This window comes from Haemaphysalis longicornis, unplaced genomic scaffold (assembly GCF_048455015.1).
Source record: "Haemaphysalis longicornis isolate Haplotype H1 unplaced genomic scaffold, Haemaphysalis longicornis Haplotype H1 scaffold_12, whole genome shotgun sequence".
Lineage (NCBI taxonomy): Eukaryota > Metazoa > Arthropoda > Arachnida > Ixodida > Ixodidae > Haemaphysalis > Haemaphysalis longicornis.
Genome location: NW_027526225.1, coordinates 78139104 through 78159167, shown reverse-complemented (window position 1 = coordinate 78159167; position 20064 = coordinate 78139104). Strand labels below are relative to the sequence as shown.

The following is a 20064-nucleotide window of genomic DNA, read 5'->3' as shown; positions in this document are numbered from 1 at the left end:
ACATACAACTAGCGTTACCGGAATCAAAACTAAAAAAAAACAGCAAGTTTCGAGGCTACAGCACACACTTCCTATTAATTACAAGCACCTATCTATCACCATCATCACCAAATGTTGAGCGTGACTACTGTCAACAACTCCACTCCTTATGACAAACAGAGGTGTGTGACAATGTTCATGAGGAACAAATGCACCAATCATTTTTCATTACTTTACATTCGTAAGCATTCAAGCAGAAGTTTAACGCGGAAAAGTTCAACACCACTTTAAATGTCTAGCATCAACCGGAAGGCAATACTCGCTGCAATGAGCTAATTATTTTAGTCCACACGTAGTGAACGACAAGCTTAGTGACAGGGCACATCAACTTTGTCGCTTACCTTTCTCGGGTAGATGTTGAAGATCTTTGCCGCATTGGCACTCGTCACGGCAACAAACTTGCAGGGATCCAACTGCCCCGTGTTCTGGAAACAAGGCCAAAAGATTTGTCTTTGCCTAAAAACTGATGAAAGCATGCTTCACCACAACCTAGCATTCTCATTTTCAAGTACCGTTTGGGCGAGTCAGAGTGGCGATGCAAAATGAAACAGCCTAACAAGTGCTGATTAGCAAAATTAAAGCTGTTTCACTCAACGTGAAGGCAGCCGGAAATGCACAGCAGTGATTCGCCAAAACGGGCTGTGGCACCGCTATCTGCTCACTGCTAACATCCATCACACTCTTCGCCTCCCTGTCTCACTTCTCTCTTGATGAATTGAGCGGAGGTTTGTCCAAAGCAGTTCAAATTTCCCGCCTTCGCAGTATTCGTGTGCCTCCTGCCTCGAACAGCACAAGCGCACGTGCCAGCACCTTACTGTGCAGTTTCAAATGCATCGTTCTTGGCGGCCATTCTTTTCACTTACTATTGTCTCTCTTGGGCTGTCCGTTATGCAGTAACTTTTATTGCAAAGCTGCCAACAAGACAGTCTTCACATGCATTATCAACGATGATAAAGCATAGCTTTTTCTGGTGCACAAGCAAGTCAGCAGATACTCTCGGGCCGGCTAGTCTTCGTTAGTTTTGTTACGCCAAGTAGCTTAGGCGAAGTTAGGCTCGGCAAGGATCACCAAAGTGGTTGTTTTTGCAGCATCTAATGTCAGTGTCCGCATTGCTGTATTTGCCACATCCATCGTAGTTGCCGTTCACAGTACATTTTGCCACACACCCACAGAGGGGGATTGGCAAAGAGTAATGAAAGAAATAATTTAATTAACTGAACCAAAATTTCTTTTTGACTGATTGGTAATTTAACAAATAAAAGCTTTATAAGCAACTGCCAAATACCACTTGGGAAATTAAGACGCTAAGACAATACACAAGCAACTGTGTTGTCTACCCCCTGTAGTTCCATCTGGAAGTACATTATCACGTGCATTATCACGTGAAGTACATTACCATGTAATCTATATATCCCCCATTATCCACTCGTTTGTAAATAGCTCCCGCCTGAAGGTTCAATTTGCCAGCACTCAAAGTTCTTTAGTTTGCAGAATTTTGCTGAACATAACAGGTTTTTCTAGAATATCGGTTTAGAAATTAAATCCGACCTAAAGTCGCTTTTTATTTGTTTGTTTGTTTGTTTGTTTGCTTGTTTATTTATTTATTTATTTATTTATTTATTTATTTATTTACAGATACTGCAGGTCAAAACTTTGACCCAAGCAGGAGGGGCTATACAAAACATAGGAATGAGATGAGTACGAAAGAGCATAGGCAATAAATACATCAAACAATTCATGGTACCCTGCATCTTATATATTATAACAGCAACACAACAGAGCACATTAACTTGAAAAAAAAGATGACACTGTAACGCTTCTGCAAAATCTTTTGCTTTTAAAACATCAAGAGGTAAAGAATTCCAATCTGTAACAGTCCTGGGGAAAAAGCTATTTTTTAAGGCATCTGTTCGAGAGAAAATAGGTGTCAATCAGAATTCATGAGTGTGCCTGTTCTTAGTTTTAGCTAAGGGGGAATGCTGGCCTTAAAACAACTTCTCTTAATTTTCAAGTAAACTTTGTGAAACTTGTCAGTCTTGCTGTTTTTCCCCACTGATTTCAAATATGACATTATTTTTTCACTTGGTCAATTAGTTCTTAAGATAATTAGAGATAATTAGCCATTTTTGGTTAAACAATAGACAAAGCAGTGTTGGCCATAAAACTGTTACCTTTATATTTCCCAATACTGTGAACCCTGGTGAATGCAATAAGAGAATCGGTTCTTTGATGCATCGCTTGGAACTAATTGTACAGCTCATTAAATTTCGGTGTTTGAAATGGGCACTTAAAATGGGCATTCGAAATGTTTCCTTGCCACTGGTGCCACATAAGTTTAATGAGCTGTAAAATTAGTTTCAAGCGATGCATCAAAAAACTGCTTCGATTATTGCATTCAACAGGGTTCATAGTATTGAAAAATACAAAGATTACAGTTTTAGGACCAACACTGTTTTGTCTATTGTTTGACCAAAAATGGCTTATTATCTCTAATTATCTTGGGAGCTAACTGACCAACTGAAAAAATAATGGCATATTTGAAATCAGTGGGAAAAGAACAGCAAGACTGACAAGTTTCACATTTCACAAAGTTTACTTGAAAATTAAAAGAAGTATTTTTAAGTCCAGTGTCCCCCTTTAATTTGTTTTTGGCCAGCCTCCCGGTTAATTAATTTGGTAGCACTACTCGGGTGCACCCATCGTCGACAAAGTGCCAAGAAACATTGCACTGCTGCTCACCACTCCATTCTCCCAGACGACACCCATGCGTTCCTCGACGCCGTTCACGCCGTTCGGAATGCGAGTGAAGTCATCCTGGCCAATGGCTTTCTGGCTGCTGCTGAAGACACAGTGGTCCGAACCGGTTGTCTGAAGCTCTCCGCTGGCGTGGGAAGAACAAACCCAAAAATCACACGATTGGTTTGTGCACGCTTTGTGGTTAGCTGTTTTGACTGTTCATCCAGCAGTGGGCGCAACAATGCAATGTATGTGTAAATGCAGTGAAGCCACCTGGTAACGTACTGCGTTTTCACGATTCCAACACACCCCTGACTGTAACGCACAAGTAATTTTCACTTGGGAAAATTCGCAAACAAACTTAGACTGATACTACCACGAAGGTGTAAAAGACGTGACACCACGTACCTGGAAAAAGACAGTTAATTGACGCAAGCAACTCAGACACCAAAAATACCTTGCACTTCATAAACTTGCTTAGTTAGTAAATGAAACTCGGCGTAATAATAGAATCACCTTAGCGACCAGCTCCAGTGCAATTTTTTTTCAAGATATCTACAATAGACTGAGAGCTACGCGACAGGCAAGAAACCAGAGACAATTTTTTCATGTCGACATGACGCGTAGATGAATGGATGCTAACCACCGCCAGAGGGTAGATATACCGTATTTGCACGACTAACGCGCACATTTTCTCTCTAAATGTAGCCTTCAAATTTGTGTGCACGTTACAATCGGGTGCAAAACTTACCTCGGCTTCAAAGCATTCAGGGGCATAGCTATGGGCAATAACTCCTCCCAATATCCAACTCACTCTAATCCAAGACAGTCCAGTCAACATAACATGAATAAATTTATGGTAAGGTATGCCTTCGACGGGCACACCTTAGCCAGCTATTGGAAACATTTTAAAGTGATTTTTAAGATTGAAGTTTTTTTTTTTCAGATTTTCATTAGTAATCTTACCTGCACGCTACAATCGAAAATGCGTTAGAATCATGCAAATATGGTAGAATACACAGCTTTGCTGTAAAGAAGGTGCGCGTTAGAATTATGCAAGTACGGTAGTTCAGGGCATCAGCTTCAAAGCGTTCAGCACCATAGCCATGGACACGAACTCCTCCCAATATCCTACTCAATCCAATCCAAGACAGTCCGCCAACATCACGCCAGTAAATTTATGCTAAGGTGCGGCCTCGACGGGCGCACCTTAGCCAACAATTGCAAATATTTATTTTTAAATGATTTTTCAGATTAAAATATTTTTTTCAGATTTTCATTAGTAATGTTACCTGCACGTTACAATCAAAGGCGCGTTAGAATCGTGCAAATATGGTAGTATACACAGCTTTGCTGTAAAGAAAGTGCGCTTGGAATAGTGCAAGTGTGGCAGTTGAGGGCATCAGCTTTAAAGCGTTCAGCACCATAGCCGTGGACACTAACTCCTCCCAAAACCCAACTCAATCCAATCCAAGACAGTCCGCCAACATCACGCGAGTATATTTATGTTAAGGTATGCCCTCAACAAGCATGCCTTAGCCAGATATTTCAAATATTTTTAAACGATTTTTCAGATTAAAGTAATTTTTTCAGATTTTCGTTAGTAATCTTATCTGCCCGTTACAATCAAAGGTGCGTAAGAATCGTGTGAATGCGGTAGTATACACATCTTGGCTTAAAGAAGGTGTGCTTAAAATTGTGCAATTGCGGCAGTTCAGAGCGCAACACGATTCACTTGACATGCTCCACACCTTGCCCCACACATGCTCCGCACATGCCCCGCACCTTGCGAGCAGGTCCATGAGGTACACGCGGGTGGAGGGGTCGGGGCGCAGGGGTGGCGAGAGCACGTGGGCGGCAGCGTGCTTCCAGCAGCGGTTGAAGTAGTGGCTGCCGTCAGTGGCCAGACCTGCCGCAATGGGCTCGCCAAACACCACGCAGCCCTGGGCCCGCTTGCGCAGGATCATCTCAGCCGCGCCGCGGCTCATCACGTGCACCACGTACAGCGGGCAGTTCACCTGGTTGGCCAGCACAATGGCCCGGTGCGTCGCCTCCGCCTCCACCTGGGGGTGCCAGAAGCGCCCACGTATTTCCCAAAACCCACACGTGCAAGCGTGGTTCGGTGCTTACGGGGCCCCAAAGACCAAGCACAACTTTGTTATACCCATCATGCGGGCACTTTCAATTGTGATTGAGTCGATCCGGATCAGGCGCTGCTACACGGCAGTTTCAATCACGATCGAGCCTGAACCCGCTCGAACTCAATCCTGGTTCCTCAGGCGCCATTGAGGTTTCCAAGCACGATCGGACGAAAGAGGTGATACTCTTGTCCCTGTACAGATGGTGGCATCTTCAAATAATGCCGCAAATTGTTTCAAATAACTTTCCCCAAATAAGCCTGCAGTAACATTTACATAGTTCTGTACAACTACGACTGCTCAAAGTTACCAGACGCCTACTGCGAAGTACATTTTTAGCGCCATCTGGCGTGCATGAGTGCAATCGGTGCAACTTCTCAATCAAGATCAAAAGGTGACGTGTAGAAGCGGCGGTGCGCCGAGCGCGCTCGAAAAGTCAATTGCGCTTCGCTTCCATCCGGATTGAAAGTGCCCGTGTGGCACGGGTATTAAATTTGAAAGAAATAGCCTTTGTCAACTCACTTAGCTCTATTGCGGCCACATAATACAGTGGAACCCTGATGATACGACTTTCAAGGGACCGCGGGAAAGCGCCGGATGACCGTGGTGTCATATGACCAGGGTACAGAAAAATGCCGCTCTCATAGACAGTCTCACATGGCAGGTGGGCTAAGAAGGTATTTAAATTACTATACTTGGCATGCTCTCACTTAATTTGCAAACCCGTAGCTGGAATCCCAGGTTTCTAAAACAAAAACACCTATTTCGTGCCCTACTGCGGCACCCGCACTAGCTCACCAGCCGCTGTGCACCTCGCGCGCACGAATAAACTGTGCCAATGTCGCCCCGCAATATGAAGGGAGGAAAAACGAGGGTGTGGCCAAGGCCGTAGGCAAGGGATATGGGAGGGGGCAACCGGTCATCACCGTAGGGTATTGCGTAAACGTTTTTACGTTCTTCAGCTCGATGGGAGCATCAAATTGCCAGCCGCAAAATGTTTTAGATGCAAAGCATCTCTTGCTCTCGGCTCCGTCGTCCGTCCGTCCGCACCTCTCCCCCTCTCCCAACCAGCTGTGTGATAGCACGCGCGCTTCTCCTCCTCTCCCTCTCTCCACGCCAGCTGTGCGATAGCACGCGCACTACTTATCACCGCAGCTGCGCGATAAGCGTGCATGCGCGTCTCCTCTCTCATCTCCTCCTCTCCACTCCATCTGCTCTATATAATAAACCCGGTCCGCGCGCCGCTCCCTCAGTTGCTGCTTCGGTTGAGTCACGCTGCGCCGTCAGGAGTTCCGTCATTTGGATACCCAATCTCGTGAACGATTCGGAACCTCCGAGATGCTTCGCATCAACTCAGGGTTCCCTCGCGGGAAGGTGGTGTCATTTTGCTTTGTACATCAAGCAGCGACAAACAGGGATCAAGAAATAAAGGTTGGGACAAAGCGGCACAAAATGTGGGAAAAACATGTTTATCCCCACCAGCATCTTTCATCGTATAAGCGGGCCGCGTGCACCCGGGCGTTGTATCATCAGGGTATCTAACGCATTGTTTCTCTGGAGAGTTTACCGGGACCGCGGTGATCCGCCGTGAGAAGCGGGTCGCCGTAAAGCCTGGGGACGCATCATCGGGGTTCCACTGTTCGTTTTCAAATTGCAAAAACACAAGAAATACGAACAAACTTCGGAATTTCCCGTTACAGTGATGTATTATGGGCAAAGCCCTAAAAACACAGTTATCAGCGTGTCAACTACACGTTAGCATTCAAGTGACATGGTCAAACGGAACTAGAGGCCCCACCACACTCCCTCAGCCACGTTTCTTGGCGGTGGCTTTGGTGTTGGCAGACGTCAATCGTGTAAACAAGATTCCGCGTAGTCGCTGACAAATCGCCGAAAAGTGCATCAGCTGTTTTTCTTAATACCTCCATTGTTTGTTTGAAGTTTGCAGTTTAACCGCTATCATTGTTATCTATACAAAGCAGTCTTTTGAAAGGGGCCATGCAGACAACACAACCAATTCATCCAAAAGATTGCCTCATTAGAATTATACTGACACCACTTTTAATGTAAACTTCGCTCAAATAAGCTATATAACCTGGAACAAGCACAATGGTCATGTGAGCCACTAGCTCATTTCCCACAACAGAACCTTCGACGTCATATGCGGCAGCTCTGCGATTGGCGGAGGCCGCCAAAAGCGAACGCAAATTAGACAGGGCTTACAAGCTCGCTGAACGTGCTATTTGCTCTTAAATTAAGGGCAAATTCTTTTTATATCAGTAAGAATGGTGGGGTAAACAGTGGAAGTTAGGAAGGTACCCGTAGAAGTAGCGATGAGTACTGCTGTTGGTACTGCATGCACAATGCTTGTTTTAGCTGCACAGCACTGCGGCACTTTGGCGTTGTCTCGGACAACACTGGCCGATTGGCGTAAATATGGTCTTATGCGACCATATTTGTCGAGCGAACACCACGTTTCCCGAAACAATTATTTTCTACCTTAACAAATCAATCCAGCTACAAATACGGTCAAAAACAAAGCAAAGGCAGAAAATGGCCCTTCGCGGTATGGTGGCACCATCTAGGTTGACTAACGGTAAACGAGGCTCCGGAATCGGCTGGAGAGCGGTTCTTGTGTCATTGCAGACGTTGCAAAAACACACGATTTGGCGGGAGAATCAAAATTTTAACTCAAATTGATTAGGTTCTCAGTGAATAAAGCACCGTTTGCTTCCAGACAAGCGCTGGGCCACTACACAACACAAAATCTTTCAAATAAAACAAACTTGTATTTTGTCTGCATGGCCCCTTCAATGAATCAAACATACAGTTTGTCATCCAGAAACCTTCTATTTTTTCGAGATTCAAGGGACAAGTGCAGCCTTTAAATGAATGAACTACAAACTATCTGTGTGTGCTTACAGAAGGGAAAAGTGCACATTAAAGGAACCATGAAGAGAAAATACAACTTTGTTTAATTTGAAAGAACTAGAATTCAGTATCTCACTCAGCTCCATTACAGCCACAAAAGGTGTTTTTTTAACGAAAACAAAAGCAAGAAGTAATTAAAAACTTTCAAATTTTGTGCCACAGTGACGTATTATGAGCAAGAATGACGTCATACGGGCCAACAATAAAACAATTTTCAGTGCGTTAACTGCATGTTAGCATTCAAGTGATGCAGTCAAATGGAACTAGAGGCCCCAATACAGACGTCCAGTCATGTCGTCACGACAGGTCAGTTAGGCAGCCGCCAATTGCACAAACAAGGTTCCGTGACGTCATAGAAAAGTTGTGGGAAATTGGCTAGGGGGTTGCGACTGCTTCACACGTTTTCTTTAATGTCTCCGTTATTTGTTCGAAGATTGCGATGATATTGGTATCATTGTTATCGGGACTAAGCAGTCTTTCTAATAAACCAAACTTGTATTTTGTCTTCATTCCTCCTCGCACCGACGCGGTATAAAATGACACTGTGCAGCCAAGGTGGACGCCTTTCTGACACAAATGAGGACATTGGCAAGGAGACATACACAAGGACACCAAATGGCTTTTAGAGGGGAAAAAAAGACTCACCTCTTCTTCCCGGCTGTAAAGGTGTCCCTCTGGACCCGTAATCTCCATGCTAAGCAGCTTCCTTTGGTTCTGCAAAATATGCATCGTAATCAGTTAGACAATGCTACGTCAGCAAAACCTCGCTGTAATAAAGATGAAGGGGAGACTAAATCAGTTTGCCACAACTGTTATTCGTTACAACTAAGGTTCAGCATTTTCAATCTAAACAGGATAATAAAAAGATAGAAGTGAGCCCAACTTATTTTGCCAACTTCAGTTTTAGCCGAAAAATTAAAGCCGTTCCACTTCTCAATGTGAAAGCTGTCAGAAGTGCAGAGCAGTGATTCGCCATAATGAGCTGTGCCGCTCACTCTTGCCATTCATCACGCTCTTCGACGCCCTGTCTCACTCCTCTCCTCATGAATTGAACGGAGCTTTGTCCAACGCATTTCAAATTTCCTGCCTTCGCAGTGCCCGCGCGCCCTCTGCCTGAAACTGCGGCAGCGAGAGTTTTGTTCTTTTTGCGCTTGCTTTTTCTACCGTTCCAACCCGCATTGCACATCCACTTTTTTTCGCTTACTATCGTAAAAAACAACCCAACGAGCGTTCCTAACTAAATAAACGCTGGTGCTGCTGGTGAATTACGTATATTTTGCCTCAAATACCTGCAGTTTTCTTTGGGATAAACAATGGGGAGATGTATGACAAGCGCCAGCGGTTCACAAGTTTCGAACGCTTAGGACTATATAAACCGATTGGTTTTCGAAGCCTCTGTTGGAGTCCATTATGACAGGACTCTGCTACGACGGTACGCCGTGGGGCTCTACTTGGGTCCAGCGAGCGAGCTATGACGACAAGCCGAGTCCCTAAAGTGCTCTGCACTTAAAAGGTCAATTTCATACGTGTCATATGCATTTCGCTGCTTGCGCAGATGTTGGACGTAGGCAAGGCACTTGCCTCGTAGATGATGTCGCCGTTCTCGGCATGGACTCTGGCCAGGGCGCCCAGCTTGCTGCATGCCTTGAAGGCTTGAATCATCTTGTCGTCCTCCAGCATGAGCGTGCCCTTGTAGGCCATGAACGTCTTGAAAGAATTGATGCCTGCGCAAGGAAGGCCGGTCACAACAATGGCACAGAGTGCGCTACGGCTGTTAACTAGAGCGCAGCAGGGCTGCGTTTGACGTGTGCGCACAATTTCTGGGCTGGAACATGAGCAGGTTCACAAGATAAAAGCGTGGAAATAACACGACCCCACCTCTAAAAAAAAGAAGGATGCAAACGAGAAATTGGTCCATTTTGGTGGTTCACTTAGAGCATTTAAGAACAGCCTGGAAGACTGGACTAAGGAAGAAACAGACGACACAAGTGCTGACAAACAACTGTGAGCATTTTAATTCACAGGAAAATATACATGAAAAGTGAAAGAAAGAGAATAATAAAAAAAAAACGAAAAAAACTTTTGATGTAGAAAGTGATAACAACAGATTAGTTAGTAAGGTAACAACAATTTTATCCACCGCGTGAGAATTTGTAGACGACTAGTCATGTTACGTATGCGATCTTCTTATCTAGCAGTGACACGGTCTGTTCACTAATGCAATCGCTCCCTTTCCTGTTGATTTCGAAGGCTTCGAAGATCTCCCTCCCCCTTCGCACAAATCAGGGAGCGAGATTGCATTAGTGAACCGTTAGTGACATTGTATTAGTGACACTGCATTAGTGACACGAGCGGTTCACTAATGCAATCACTCCCTTTCCTGTTGATTTCGAAGGCTTCGAAGATCTCCCTCTCCCTTCGCACAAAACAGGGAGCGAGATTGCATTAGTGAACCATCCGCGTCACTGCTAAATTAGGAGACCGCATACCTAACATGACTAGTCGTCTATAAATCATCACGCAGTGGATAAAATTGTCGTGTCCTTACTAACTAATCTGCTGTTATCACTTTTTACGTCAAAAGCTTATTTCATTGTTTCTTTTATTTTCATTTCTTCTTCTCTTCCCTTCACTTTTCATGTATATCTTCCTGCAAATTAAAATGCCCATAGTTGTTCGTCAGCGCTTGTGTCACCTGTTCCTTCCCTAGTCCTGTCTTCCACTCTGTTTTTAAATGATATAACGTAGCAGCGAGCCCTTCAGTACACTCTTTTGCAGCTATTAGAGGTCCATGGTTTCCAGGTGCCGAAGCACATATGGTGCCCAACTTTCCCCTCCACATCCAAAATATGAACCAGACTTACCCCTTCACATTCAAAATATAACACTCCTCAGAGCTAAAGGGTGTGAAAACAAAAAAATCGAGGGTTGCCAATGCTCGACTACTTTTTTAGTGTTCCATTCTGGTCGCAGTGTTCCGAGAGACTTACATGTGCAGGACGCATAGTGCTAGAGCTAACCAGGTGTAAGATCTTAGCAAAAGCAACTTGCTCTGGCCACGTGCCATTAATCGAGCTCTCAAAATTCCAATGAACAAAGATATAGAGATCGGTATTGTTCTTTAAAGTTAGTGTTGATACGCCGTGCAATGATCGAGACAGAATGGGAGGGAGACTTGACAAACATTTTTTTTTTTTCTTTCATCTAAACAGCTCACGAAACCAGAGCAATGACCCAGATTGTGCTTATCCCAGTGTGCTTCATAATGAAAGGGAAAGAAAAAGGAAATGATTTTTTTCCCCCTAGGTTCATCCTAATTTCAGCTTTTTCCAACGTAATGTTTGCGCATCAATTACAGGTGAACAAGGGCTTGAATTTACTTCACTTGTATGACAAACGTCGCACTTTTATGCATTAGATGACATTTGAAGCAGTCGTGCCTAAACTCCCGCTCAACATTACGCTAGTCTACTGTCGAAACTTTCGACATGTTAAAGCTTATATAGACGGAGCAACTGCCAGCTAACCACAAGGCAAGTATCACACCTTCATGATAGTGATCATTATCCTAATCTCAAGGCAAATTCCAACTATCACAGTACTTTCTGGGTTGTACCACACCACTTGCTCCCAACAGCGCTGCTCACCCAACACACTTTGCAGAATGTGAATCGGACACCAATTGAAAGTTAAGGGGCCCTGCAACACTCTGAGCAGTGCAAGCAATCCTGCTTGACATTTAGATTACAATTCCAGGAATACCTGAGCCAAATATTGCACGTGCACGTGAAGCAGTGAGCGCGCAAATCGCTGTGACGGACACGGAAAAACCAACCGCGCTCTCTTCAATTTTCCTCATTATGCACCCCTGGCATGGCCTAAACGATGTCATTTTGGCCATGGCTGTCCTATTGGCTGTCGCTGATCAACAACTTTGCGGCCTATTTCTCGCATTTCCTGCGATGATCCGCCGTCGTCGGTGTTGTGTACCAACCAATTCTATGCCTGAACATGTACGCACGGTTTTGCCGTTTCTTTTGTGTTTTGAGTGTGCGCGGAGTTTGAGTGACGAACTTAATACTCCCCTTTCAGCCAGATCACATGACAACAAACATTTATTGCTTCAAAAACGCCCTACCAGCCTGAGCGCGCACTTGCGAGCAGGCAGCCATGCCTGCTTTTCTGTGCCACCAAACCGGAAATAGGCCCCTCCACGTTTCGGAGAAGAGGGGAAAACTCCCTGGCCTGTCATATATCGAAGGCCACTGGAGAAGACGCCACGAGCCATTCCCTTCTCCAGGAGACAGCGCGCAGCTTTCATCGTGTTGTCTGCGACTGAGTTGAGAGGGAACAATTATGCGCGATTTATCATTGCGCGTAGTTTCGGATAGTGAACGGATTTTCATCATTCTTGCGGGAGGAGATTGCTGGAACAATAGAATTTATGCCAAAATACATTCCAAGTAGTCGATGGTAAGTGCTGCAGGGTCCCTTTAAACGTACAGGGAAGCACGCACCTTTGTCTTTGACAAGTGTCTCCATCTCCCGGAAGACGTCCTCGTTGTAATCGTTCAGGATTGCCGAGAGGCCATAGTCGCAGCAAATGCGCTCGTCAGCCCTGCTCCGGTAGTCCTCATACGCTTCAAGTAGTGTCATGTGGGGAGATTTCTTGGAGATAAAGTCAACTGCGTGGAACGACAAGAGGTGTGGAAACAACATGCATGAATTAAAAATTTTTCAGTTCTTCATACCGAAGTTCAAGTCAAAGTGTTCGTAAACCTTTGAATAGACATGGAAGCAAGTTATAGTTACTTTAAGGGGGGGACACTGCCCTTAAAAACAATTGCTTTTCATTTTAAAGTAAACTCTATGAAACCTGTCAGTCTTGCTGTTTTTTGCCCACTGATTTCAAAAACCAAGATAATTAGCCATGTCTGGCGGAAAAATGGGCACAACACTGTGGGTCATAAAACTAATCTTTGTATTTTCCAATACTACGAACCCTGGTGAATGCAATAATCGAATCAGTTTTTTGATGCACCGCTTGGAACTTATTTTACAGCTCATTAAACCTTGGTGGCCCAGTGGCAAAGAACCATTTCAAATGCCCATTTCAAGCACAAAAGTTTAATGAACTGTAAAAAAGTCACAAGCGGTGCATCAAAAAACCGATTCTCTTATTGCACTCACCAGGGTTCATAGTATTGGAAAATAGAAAGATTACAGTTTTATGGCCAACACTGTTTTGCCTATTGTTCCACCAAACATGGCTAATTATCTCTAATTGTGATGGGAACTAATTGACCAACTGGAAAAATAATGGCATATTTGAAATCAGTCGGCAAAATACAGCAAGACTGACAAGTTCCACAGAGTTTACTTAAAAATTAACGAAAGTTGTCTTAAGAGCCATGTCTGCCCATAATAGATCAAGGCCTCACAGGCCACCTCCTGTGTTTCATTTTGGTTGACTTTACGCACATTTTATTTTTCATGAGAAAAGTCCATTCTAAAGTGTCGTTCTTCCCCCACACCATGCACACAACCAACACAGGGACACACCAACTATGCCGACATGCTGGCATGTCTGCAGGCAGAACTTAAGCCTGTGAAAATGTCTAGTTTTTATAAACTGCACAGAAATGAACAAATGGCTTATATTGTGCGTAAACTAGGTAAAAATCAAACTTTCAAACACTGCGGTAGCATTGAACGCCAGAGCGAACCAGTTAGGACGTTGCCACCGTGGTTCCCACATGGGGCAGCAAGGAACGCCAAACTCTGCTAAGATACTCTTCATTTCATTATAGGAACGAGTAAGTACAGTTGATTTTCCAGGCACTCTACAAATGCTCAGCAGATGTCCGACTGAAAGAGCAGTGCCTCCATGAAGCCATTTTACTGCAGGGATTGAAAGCTGCATGCAAGCTGTGGGATGTACCAGATAACAGAAACACTGGACAAGTAGTGGGAAGTACCGAATAACGGAAGTACCAGATAACAGAGGTACCGGATAACGGAAGCACTAGATGCCCAAAGCGATAAATAAGCTGCAAGAAACACTGGGTACAGGAAGCACTGGACGCAACAGGACCCACTGATCATGGTGGTTCCACCGGCGAGGGCGGCCTTGCTGCCCGTGTAGAAGTCGTCGGCTGTTCGTGTCCCCATGAAGAAGAACTCCAAGTGGGTATGGCAGTCGATGCCACCTGGTGGAGACAGGGAGAGTCGCCGACAATGTTTCACCTTAGTCACACTGGAAAAAAAGAAGCTCCCAACGCCCCGCCACTAGCAGCGCAGCAAGCCATCTGGATAGAATCAGTTTTTAACATGTTCATAAAAGCATCACACCTTGTATTAAGTATAGAATTACCGTGAAAGCTTGCTAATTTGAACTGCAAGGGAAGAATAGCAACAGTACACTGCGATTGGGAAGTATTAGGGAATTTCAATAATTTAATGCTTAAAAAAACTAAATTGCAGTCTGCCTTTTGTCCTTGAAGGCGACAGCCAGCACATTTTGCCATGACGAGCGAATGTAGCAATATGCACCCTCTTCACTTTCTTCAAAACTGAAAAACAGGTAGACAGAATTTCAATTCGGCCATGACTTCTGCAGCAAACAGCCGCATTGGTGCTTATTCCCTCATCATCACCACTGGTAGCGATAATTTCTATGCTCCTGACCTAAGATGATCTCCTCATCAGTCAGCGCAACATGAACCATTGCACTCACATCCACTGCGACAGAGTCTGCAAAGAATAAGTCGTCCAAAACGTCCTCCGTTAGGGTCCAAATTCGTTTTACCCCACTTTAATTTCCCTTTCTGTTCTTATCTTTGTTTTGCAGAGATGTATGCAGCATCTTGTGTAGGCAGCAGATGCGTTTTTATTTGTGCATGTGCAAGGCCCCGAACGAGCAGCACGGTGGCGGAGGAGGAGGAGGAAAAAACTTTATTCAAACGCAACATTAAGCGTCGCACATACATAATTTGAATTATTCGTGGCAGAACCTACTGAAGTTCGAATAAAGGGCTTTTTTACACATAGACTTCTACGGAGCCTAGCCGGACCTAATTGTACAGTTCAAATTATCCATAAATTTGAATTATGGAAGCTCAAATTAACAAACGTTCACTCTACAGATAGAGCCCACTTATAACGAACTCGACCATTACGACGTTTATTCGAAGTTTGTTATCTGTAATAATCGTTTTTCTGTGCGTAAAAACGCGGAACGCGTGTGGCGGGCACACTGACACGGCTGCGTAGCTAATTTTGTGGCCCTACACGATCCGTATGGCCGGTTTGTCTACCCGCAGACAAGCTGGCAGGGAGAAACGCATGCGGGCACAGCGCCAGCGCCAACCTTCTGCAAGTTCACCGTTGTCTACCCTATTTTCTCCCATATCTTTCTTCCCCACACCTCCGTTGTGTGCTCCCTTTGTCCGCCTGCAGGTAGAGCTTTGGGGGGGAGAGGGGGAGGGGGGCAACACGTAACCCTGACAACGGCATCCTTTTTGTTTGCATTTTCTTTCCCTCTGATTTTCTTTTGCTGGCTGCAATCAGTTCTGCTGGAAAAAGGTAATCGCCCCGCAGTTTATTTGATACTTCGCAATTGCGGAAAGCCCATCAAGTAGCAACAGCGAACGCTAGGTGCATTCGGGTGATGGTGGATCGTTCGCTGTACCAAAGTTGCACCCTCGCGCCAGTTCGTTATACAGTCGAACCTCGTTATAATGAACACTGATATAGCGAATTATCGGCTATAGCAAACTAAATACAAACTTTGGTTGGTCGAGTTTTGTTTCAATTACACTTATTCTTTTATGACCCAACTGAAACCGTGAGAGCCGCGCGCGATATCGGATATAACGAAATATTTCACCAGGAGTCTGAGAAGCTACGTGAAAAAAAAAAGAGAAAAACCGTCGTCCGAAACTGCAGAAGTGTAGAGATCCTTTGTTCATAGACACTGTAGAAAATTTCATCCTGCTCAGTGCTGTGAGTAGCCACCAGATGAAGATCACATCCTTCATCATACAAATAAGGATGCAGGCCTGTTTTGTCAAGCGAACTTTGTTCTGTCGTAACTTCACGTACTCATGTTCCGGTTCATTGACATTTATATGCAACAAAGAGAAAGGTGAGAGTTAACTTGTTTATAGTGGATTCGAGGCCTGAAAAAATACATTTTTGTAACACGTATTTTTTCGCAAGCCAGATTTTCAATATGTTAGAGCCGACTTTTTCCTGTACTGTTACAGCGAATATCGGATATAACGAACTAATCTGCTGTCCCGATATTACTTCATTATAACGAAGCTCGACTGTATCTGAAACAAAATACTATTGCCTCAATACATGCTGCGATGGTCATGCCACTTTCGTTCTTTGTAACCAAGCGTTCATTATAGGGACCGGGCGGCCGTTGTATGGCACCACCGTCGTTTCAGCGAACAGCGCCGCCCGTGGCGAACCGCTCGTCAGTGGAATGCCGGTGGCGGTCAGCGCAGCGCAGTTGTGCATGGCTTTCTGTCGTTTTTCTGCGGTGCGGCTTGCAAAGCGGACGTAACCCCACGTGCATTTTTCAGATCGGTAAATCTTGAGTGTGGATATGACGTTTACAAGGTATGCCAGGTGTGTTATTTACGCCCATACTCAGTATTTACAAATAGCAGACGACGCTTAATGCGCCAAGCTGGATGTCAAGCTGGAAGTGAAAGTTCGTTGCTTCATGCAATTTTTTCATGCCTGCATGCAGTTTTGCGAATCGAGGAGTATATTCCCGCTAAATGCTCCCACAAAGCCGGTGTGCGCAACCGATCTAGGAATGCTGCGGCGCAGGCCTTTGGCAGTTGATGACGAAACGGCGCCGACGTCGTGCACAAGCGAAAGACAAAGTTGGAGGGTGTCTTCGAAGATTTACCTCAAAACAGAAATTGTGACGGATGACGCTTCCGTATCTTCATTACCTACGGCTGAAACGTGCTTAATTTCACAGAAATGCTCTTAGTATACAGTCATCGGGAATCGTTGATAGAATAAATGCCGCATGATAGTAGAATGTTATTGCTTGTCGTGGAGAAGCATTGCTTTACAAGAATTGCAATGGTTTCTGGCTAGTTGGTAAATGGTTTTTCAAAAACCAATTCCTGCTTGACTGAAGGACGCAAGACAGGAGGGTGCCCGAAACCTGTACTCAGCTTCACAACTGAATGCTGCGGTCAGTTTACAAGCTGCCACCTACGCTTGAAAAATCATGCACACCTCCGTCTAATGACGATGATGGTTTATCGCAAAGCTCTATCGTATGGGTTTCCTTGGTTGCCTTCTGGATTTAAACTTTGACTAGTTAAGCGTCGAATTTGACCAGCACGCAGTTTGGTCTTTTGGTCGCAGCGTCTTTGACTTTGACCATTTCCCATTCGATTTCACACGAAGAAAGCTTTGTGTTCAACCATCATAACCATTAGATGATTTTGCTGTTTAATTTTGAACTTCCATGCCCCCTTCTCCAAATCTAAACTTTTTCCAGTGTGTCGAGAATGTGTCTGTGCTGGAGGACTCGGATTGATGAACCCATATTTGAGGCAACTAATCGCGCGTTTTTGGTGTCTTCACAAGGCATTACACAATTTTTAAGGTACTCTGTAAAGAATACTTAAGCATTAAAAAACACCGCCTGACGTTAACACTGCCACATTTTTTAACTATCGGTGCCAGCCTTTATTCTACGCAGGGGGTAAAACGGGAAGGGGAGGAGGAATGGTTGGTAGCTTGGGCTGTTGAGTTGGTGAATCACTTTGGCTCTTGATAAAATGACCACCAGAAACGTGGTTTCTCCACTTCGGTTTTCAGGCTCCCATGCTGTCACAGTGTCGCTCACCAAAACCGAAGGTACAAAGCTCACGGTTACAGAAAGTGTAAACTACCGCAACATTTCTACGGCTACACGGTAATCCATCTCGTATGCAGGTGCCTTTCTATTTAAAGCACACGTATCGAGGTATCCCAGCGCTAAGGCTGGCGTGGAAACCGTAGTCATTGAAACCAGTCAAGAAAGTGGTAGTAATGAATTCTTTCATATATTGCTAATAGTTTGATTCCTACTCAGATCGCGCGGAGCCAGGCGCAGAGCGCTGCAAAAGCGCTCGTGTCAATGTAGCCCTTCCCCAACCTTACAAGCATCCAATAAGTTTGCGTAGCCGTGAGTGTATTTAAGAAGAAAATAATACTAGTAATAGTAGTTTTATTCGTACTCAGAACGGGTGGAGCCAAGCTCAGATCGCTGCAAAAAGCGCTTATGCCATTGCAGCCGATACCCAACTTTAGACGCGTCCGACAAGTTTACGTAGTCATTACTGCATCTAAGAACCCAACACATCTGTTTAGACTTTGTTTAATCTCACATGACTGCTCACAACGCCACCAAAACATACAAAGCACCGAAGCAAACACGACAAAAACAACGGAAGGCTGTGTAGTCCAATGCACCGGCTCATTCCACTGACGAGGCGAGAGCCGAGTGGTGGCGCCACCCGTCCAGCTGCCCGGTGCCTATAACTGCGGCCGTTATGAAAGGGCTCGACTGTATTGAACTCACAAACCAGTCACTGCGAGAATAGTCAGCTGGCCCTGCTGCATGCCCCAAATTACTGAGAATGGTTTCGTGCAGATGCTGCAGTGACGATCATTCATTGGGAACTGTACCGGACAATCTTTTGAGCATTCTGTCACTCCCAAAAAACTGCTAAATATTTCAACTTGGTGCTGGCACCCCACTTACCGGGCATAACGTACATTCCTTTGGCCTCGATAGTACGTGTTCCCCCAGGCACGGTGATATCCTTGCCAACCTGCCTAGAATTTCGAAGAAAAAAAAAAGTGATTGTCACCCAGCCCTTCCCACACGATCGTGTCCTCACATGATTGGACAGCAAAGCGGTCAAAATAACAATAAAAATTGTATTACAAAATGAATGACAAATTAAAAGCATACTATCAGGGATGCAGACCCAACGTCTGCAAGAAGAAAAAAAATTGTTTCCCATTAACGGGCTTATTGCATATTTGACAACACCCTTTAGGATACGATCTACACTTTTTACACCCCACCGTCCTGCGCACTTGCGAGGGTGTCAACACAGCTGACTTCGCCGAATCATGCGAAGTGAATGGACAAAAGAAAGGAACACCTTTCCGGAGAAACATATGCATGGAGATTGGCATTAAAAAAGGTGAATATGACCAACAAATCTCTAATCTTTGAATTGGTTTAGGGTGATTTTACAATGCCTACCACTCGTCAGCATCCATGCATGATTCTTCGTTGGTTACGCAATAACTCATAGGGCAGGGCCCTGCAGTTAACCCAATAATGGCCAGCACTGGTCATAATGCACATTTATCAAGAACCCAAAGCTCCGACAACCAAAAAATGAAAAGAGGAGGGCACATTAAGCACTCACTTGATGACACCATCTTCAATGAAGACATCAGCATCAGTCACCAGGTCGTCGTTGACGACCTTCCCACCCTTGATTAGCAACCTTGTCTGCGCACTCTGTGAAGCAGAAAAAAAAGAATGGCCATAATTTTATGCAATCCAACAGAAATTCTAAACACAACATCGTTCATTGGCATGGTGTCGTAAAAGTGGCTACGGTCACTGCAGAGACATGAGAATCCATCGTTCTATGGGATGAAAAATCATGGGAGAGAAATGAGGCAATCTCGTGTTGCTTGTTCACGCTTCGCGTCACCTATTTACATCTTGCCAATCGCACCCTGATGGACGCATCCCAGTTAAAAGTGCCCCGTATTGTGAAACTGGTTCCAGTCGTGTTCCAGCATGGATTCAGTGTGACACGCACTGGTTCCCATTGGAATTAGAACTAGAACCAATCCCACAGTCGAGTGCTAGCTGTGCATTTTTACATTGAGCGCCACCTTTACAATTCTTGTCTCTTCGCACACATGCCAGGTCACCAAAACTCACGGGAGAATGTTATAGAAATATAAAAAAATAGACATATACGCAGAAATCGCCTTGAAGGGTAGGTTACCGCAATGCGTGCCACAATGCATAAATCACTCCAGCAGCCATTTTTTCCCTCCTCCTCAACTTTCTTTTTGGAGGGGGAGGGGGGGGTAGCGCGCCATAATTACACCCGGGTTATGAGGCACGCCGCAGTGGAGGGCTCCGGATCTGGGTATC

The 20064-nt window shown here is 44.8% G+C and overlaps 1 protein-coding gene across 1 annotated transcript in view; it reads right to left on the bottom strand.

The window, feature by feature from the left end:
• Crmp (Collapsin Response Mediator Protein) overlaps positions 1-20064 on the bottom strand; it is an 85077-nt gene that overhangs the window by 7636 nt on the left and 57377 nt on the right. Inside the window, exons 2-10 of the mRNA XM_077693495.1 lie at positions 19316-19410; positions 18634-18707; positions 13943-14053; positions 12362-12529; positions 9426-9568; positions 8490-8558; positions 4561-4838; positions 2779-2920; positions 381-464 (exon numbers count right to left, since the gene is read on the bottom strand). Coding sequence (XP_077549621.1) covers positions 381-464; positions 2779-2920; positions 4561-4838; positions 8490-8558; positions 9426-9568; positions 12362-12529; positions 13943-14053; positions 18634-18707; positions 19316-19410 — 1164 coding nt within the window. The remainder of the gene's footprint in view (positions 1-380; positions 465-2778; positions 2921-4560; positions 4839-8489; positions 8559-9425; positions 9569-12361; positions 12530-13942; positions 14054-18633; positions 18708-19315; positions 19411-20064) is intronic.